We start from the raw sequence: 6,183 nt of genomic DNA, 5'->3' as shown, positions 1-6,183 counted from the left end.
CTACTTATCCTCTTTGGTCCATATGACCAGGAACTATGGAGCAGGAATACAAATGTAGCCCAATAACCTAGACAGTTATGAACCCAGCTTACTTACTGTTCCACTTCTTGTGAAATGAGAACCATAACCCAGACTTCAGACATTATTATCAGGTCAGAGTAGAGCAGCTCCTTCTTCAAAGGAGAGTTGGAACACGTAACGTTTTGCTGTCAAGACAACATCGATGAGCAACTCAGTTGTTTTAAAAATATTTTTGCAGTTACCTCTGGTCATATGCACAGGTTATTCTCATGGGCTCTGGGTTCATTTCACGGGGTGAACTCTCTTGTATATTCTCTTATCTTAAGGGATATCTTATTTTTAACCTTCCATGGACAGTTAGATTGACAGATACACAGAAAATACACTTTGAGTATTACTGCCACTTCTGGTATAGGTAACTTGATCAACAGATTCAAACAGCTTCAGCAAATACATAATAGTAATAATAATAATAATTATATAATATTATATAATAATATATTATTTATTATTATTATTATTATTATTATTATTATTATTATTATTTCTGCAGGGCAGGCACTTGTGCTTAAACTCAAAATAAGGTTTAAGAAAACAGTGATATCAAGGGCTGTACAGCTCAGAATCAGTGTTTTTGGCCTTCCATCACTGTGCTTTGCAGGGACAGTCTGATTATTTTAAACATCACAAGAGTAGCTTCATGCACTTGATCCTCTCCCACTGCCTCATTAAACACTGAAAAAAGAAAATGTAAAAGTAGCCATACCATTATTCCCCCGATCCTTCTTGGTCCAGTTCAGACAGTGACAATTGTGGTCGGTGTAATTCACGGTGATACCATTATCGGCAGTTACCACAAAGCATCTGACATTCTTTCAACAATGGCAACTTTTTTCTCCTTTTGCCACAAATGTTCACTTAAGTTAACGTAATCCAGACAGTTTCGCGGAAATGCTGAAAAATAGAATTCTAGATTTGCCAACTTTTTTTTAGATGCAGTTCACTATTTCATCCGTGGACCTGGTAATCAACACGCCAAAGATTTACATCCAGAAAAACAGCCCCTTAACCGTTTCATTGTTATTATTGAATGCATGCACTCATGGATCTCTCTGTGATCTTAACATTTTGACATTTTTAGACCTTTTGTTCTAAAAAGGCATGCACTCCATAGTAAACACGTGCACTCATGTGGACTTACTGGAGTGTGTGTGCGTGTATGGGGAGTAAGAGTGGCATTCTCACAATCAGAAGCTCAGACATTATTTGTTTGTTTTTGCTGAGCAGCATTTATGCATTCACTTTCATGCTTTGCAACATAAATCCCAATGTATGAATAGTAAAAAAATAAGCCATTCTCACATAAAGTCAACTGCCAGTTTTTCCATCTATAAAATTTGGTAGAGTATGGTGTGATCCTTTTCATGGAAGTGGTATGGACAGCATTCTGATTACTGCTTGGTGCAATTTCATCTTTTGCCAAAAACACAGGAGCCATTAGTCCACACACCCAAAGCTCCTGCACAGACAAATTATGATATATGCATTAAAACACATTTTTCTTATTAAAAGCAAGAATTCCATTATACATTTATTTATGTATAAAATCCTGAAAACAAGACTTTGTGGCAATGGTATCACAAGAAACAAATATTTGACCTACAACATTAAAAACAATATTCAATTCTATACCCTATATTGAATATCTAAAAAAAATTTTTTAAGGAATATTCTTTTTGAATTCTAATTTTGAATGGATCATCTCAATTGACTTTTTTTTTTTTTTTTTTTCTCCATCAATAAAAAATAAATAAATAAAAAGTTTCTGTATTGATAGATCAGCCCCCTGCCCATCACCTCTTTTTTAAAGGTTTGGGGGAGGGGGCGGAAAATATAAACTTTGTTTAAAAATATTGCTGACTTCAGACACTAACTTCCTCTTAGAATTTATAAATTGTTGTTATCATTACGTACAAATGGTTTTATTTCTTTAGCGGACTTTCATTACGTTTTCACAGTTATTTTCACTTTTGTCAACTGACCGAGCGCTCTACAGCTCAATGCGTCTCGTGAGAACATTCCAGTTTGGTAAAGTCAGTTTGATATTTGAATAGCATAGAAGAACCGCCTTTCTTTGATTGGCCAAAAACTCCAACTATAGGTGGGGCATTCACATCAGTCATGGAGATACTCTGGCTTTCATTTGTGGAAAAGGTAGTGGGTGGGAACCTCTTCGTCATATAAATACTTTGGCGAGGCATTTCAAGCAAATGATTGCCTGCCCGCATACAAAGGGGAGAGGAAGCCGTGTTCAATGTTTCTCCGCAAACGACTCAAGCCTTCGCCCCCGAACGAAATATCATTATTTCCACTTTAAAAAATCCCGTTTTCTTCACCAGATAAGTGGGTAAAAGAAAACGTTTCGACCATGATAAACATGATGGACTGTGCGGTGGACGCACAGAGCCTGATCTCCATTTCTCTACGGAAAATCCACAACTCCAGAACGCAGAGAGGAGGCATCAAGCTTCACAAAAACCTCCTGGTCTCCTACGTCCTGAGGAACGCCAGGCAAGTCTATATGAACGAGAAGTACGCGGAGATTTACCGGATGCAACAGTACGAGGAGGTAATGACCGTTTGTAATGAAATTCAGGAGCTGAACCCTCTCGATTTGGCTGAGGACTGCGTGGAGCAGAGCGACGAGTGCTGCGGCGAGCCGGCGAGCCTCTGCGGTGCACTACTGCCCGCCAGCCTAACGACAGTGCAGCCAGCGCATATCCAAACACCTACTCCCTGCTCTGCGCCTTTATCTCTCCAAAGCGAGGAGATCTGCAAGGAACCTGATTCTTCATTCTACCGGAGCTGTTGCGCAGAAGCTTACCCTGTGTCGAATTGTGACTTTTCATCAAGTAACAACATGTACTGTAACAAAACGACGGTGCTGGATTTGGACACGCACGTAGTGACTACAGTTGAGAACGGATATCTCCACCAGGACTGCTGCGCGCCGCTCCAACAGTGTTGTCAAGGCGCACAAAATCCTGCCAAGAAGCGCAAGGTTGACTTTGGGTATTATGTGTCCGAACCAGAGGAGGTACTGGATTTTACGCCATGTAAAAGGGTAAGGATGGAAGAATGTACGTACTCGGAGCAGTTTGACAATTCGAACATTTCCAACCTGATCTCGATCTTCGGGAATGGGTTTACGGGGCTAGTGAGCAAGCAGGCGGACTTTGAGCAAGCCTTAAACGGACAGTTCTGTAGCAAACAAGCACTGGCGAGCCTCGGAGCATGGACTAGAGCGATTGTGGCTTTTTGACTCTGTGGTAAATTAGACCATTTATTAAATTGTACAGTTTAAAAATAAATGTACTTTATTTTTTCTAAAAAGCTATTTAAACATTGGGCGGGTTGTGTTCGCTGTTTCATTTAAACTGGGAGGGGGAGAATGGTTCTACCACATGTGATGTGTCGAAAATGTCGACATAACATATACACATTTTAAATTGTTGTGGATTTTTAACGAACTTGATTTCGTTGCCTTAAACCCAACACATTCTGCTAGCCATTGCTACAAACATTTGAAGTGATCGAATGTCTTGCTCGCGGACTTTCCCCCTCATTTTCTCGTTTCTATATTTTGGACAGTTGTCTCAAACACTCCAAATGAATCACATCATCATATGTACACATTTCGGACCATACCAAAACTGGGTTAACCCTTTATGATGTTCTGTGCGCGTTTGCGTTAAACTGTTTGTTACACTATGGAACCAATGTAGGGAACTGCATAAACACGGCTGAGTTTTCAGATATCTCCTAGTCAATTTGGAATTTACTTGGAGCTACTTGAGCACAAAAAAAGATTGGTTGAGACGGGCATCTACAGGGGGGTCATCTTCACATGTCTGACACATGGCTTAAACCCACAGCATCCTGTAGTGAGTGAACTTTTCTGGAAGCTGTGGTCAAGGTATGCAATTTGATTAGTGTTATACTTTCAGTCAGTACATTGACTGGGGGAGGTCTGGGCTTCAAAATCAAGTATTGATGGGTCCCTCAGCCCAGTGTGTCAGTCTTGTGGCCGTTTTTGATTGAATGAATTGACTACAACTCCCAGGATGCACAAAGTAATTAGACCACCCTGGTTAAATGACAATTTGTTCTGTGCATTGGCCACGTTTCTCCCCACCCAATGAAATCTCTTGTGCAAGTTATTGCTCAGGCCCACAACATAACTCCATAATGCAAACTTGATTTTGTGAAATCTTAACATTTTGACATCTTTAGACCTTTTGTTCTAAAAAGGCAAATGTATAATTTAGCCATAAGTTCTCCCCCCACATATGCACTATGTGTACTGATGTTTTTGGGCGTTCTCACTTTTTTTTTTTTTCTTCTTTTTTTTTTGCCATTGTACTTTTGTGTATATTAAATTGTATATCACCGGGTAAAACTGTTTTAGAAATATTTGTTAAAATTTATAATCTTAATAAAAAAATCGACAATTCACCTCCTTGGCTATCTTCCTTTCTCCATTGGGGTCTTTGGTTCAGGCACCTGTGTGTACAAACATGGTCAACTGTACAAACTGAAATGTTCAAGTCCATGTTCTAAGAAATGCTACATTTAGGTGATCACAAGCCAATTAAAATCACTCAAGTTTGTTCCAGTTGTAGGAGTGATGGCTTGTGCTTTGGTGAAATGATTGGATTTTAAGTGCCATCTACATACAAGTGTGTAAAACAGTAATGATAATGATGGATTGGGGACAGGGGGCAGAATCCTAGTCAAACTGAACTTTTAAAAGTCCTTACACAAATTCATCCACGTGTCTTGGGCACTATGGTGGTTCAGTGACTGTATACTGGACCCAAACATTTAAGAATGCTCTTATGTTGTAATAAGATAGAGCTATATGTTATATATAGATATAACAAAGGAGTCCATGTTGCTGCACAAATGGTGTCATCATGGGATGAAGACAGTCTTCATGTGTCTGTCACATTGTTAGAATGTGCAGGACCACAAGATCAGAAAACCTTTGTTTCCCAGACAGATAACCAGCAGATATATACTGGACACTTAGAAATGCTTAACATGTACTTGGAAGGAATGGCCTATATACCAAGACACCACTTTTGATGGTAAGCTGACCGACAATATTAAGATTGTTTTGGTGGTTCAAGAAATGCACAACATTCTAGTTTCAGTCTGGGCATATAGTCTTAAAGAGATTTTCTTTTTACAGAAAATGCACAGTACTTTACTGGGTTTGTGTGAACGCTGCGTTTCGATTGCGCGCGATTGAACTCCAAGCGCACGATTGTTTGTGTACCTCGCTCGCGCTTTGCTTTCTGGGCATTTTCGCCCGTCTGGCGGTTTGTTATCTCCGCTGCATGCCACTTGGTGGTGTTCTTCAAAATCAATGAATGAAAGTATTAGAGAGCGCGTACAGCAGCCCCTCCGGCTGACCTCGGCGCCGCTGCTCCCTACAAACCCCCCCCCCCCCACCCCTTCCTCCACGCTGTACTATTTATTCCGCCTTGGAACCTCTCGTGAGAGAGAGAGAGAGAGAGAGAGAGAGAGAGAGAGAGAGAGAGAGAGATATTCAACTATGCACCAAACAAATCAGCCAACTTTGCTTAAGGTTTGGTCGGTCGACGCTTGAAGGAGGATTCGTTCATTTCTTTGCTTGCAGTGTAGCCTACGCATATTTGCCATAGCCACAACTCAGTGACAGGCAAGCCTTTTAGCTGTATAAACACGTATTTTGGTGAAATGGCTCGAGTATTTTTCACTGTTCGACGACACTTTATTATTATTATTTTTTATAGCTTGCACTGTAGACTAATCAGCAATATATATAGGCGTATATTTTCTACAAAATGGGCGTTGGACTTTTTAAAATACATTTTCGTACTGTCCTCCTCTTCAATGTCCACTTGGCTCAGATGATCGTTTGGTATTTTAACCATGGATACAGTTGTACTTATCCGTGGATGATTTCTAATAGCGCAATTACAGCATTCTATTTTAATCAAACACAAGAATGTTCCCGATTTCTCGGCTTGAGAAACACTACGTGGACACGACGAGTGATGTAGAACGAGCTCCTTCCTGTGGCAATAGTTAGGTATTGCACCTTTCCGCCATGAT

General features: G+C 40.1%; 1 protein-coding gene across 1 annotated transcript; it reads left to right on the top strand.

Moving 5' to 3' along the window:
• The first annotated feature begins 2,305 nt into the window (after window positions 1-2,305).
• On the top strand, window positions 2,306-4,536 carry ier5l (immediate early response 5-like). The gene has a single exon (XM_061263620.1). It carries the CDS (start codon window positions 2,450-2,452, stop codon window positions 3,341-3,343), a length of 894 nt encoding a protein of 297 aa, XP_061119604.1. The 5' UTR covers window positions 2,306-2,449; the 3' UTR covers window positions 3,344-4,536.
• Window positions 4,537-6,183: the final 1,647 nt, after the last annotated feature.

This window comes from Conger conger, chromosome 12 (assembly GCF_963514075.1).
Source record: "Conger conger chromosome 12, fConCon1.1, whole genome shotgun sequence".
In the NCBI taxonomy this organism is placed as follows: Eukaryota; Metazoa; Chordata; class Actinopteri; order Anguilliformes; family Congridae; genus Conger; species Conger conger.
Note: the sequence above shows the minus strand (reverse complement) of the source record. Positions and strands in the feature narration are given on the sequence as shown.

Excerpts from the sequence above, each read along its gene's own strand:
- ier5l (XM_061263620.1), top strand. The coding sequence starts at position 2,450 with ATGATAAACATGATGGACTGTGCGGTGGACGCACAGAGCCTGATCTCC.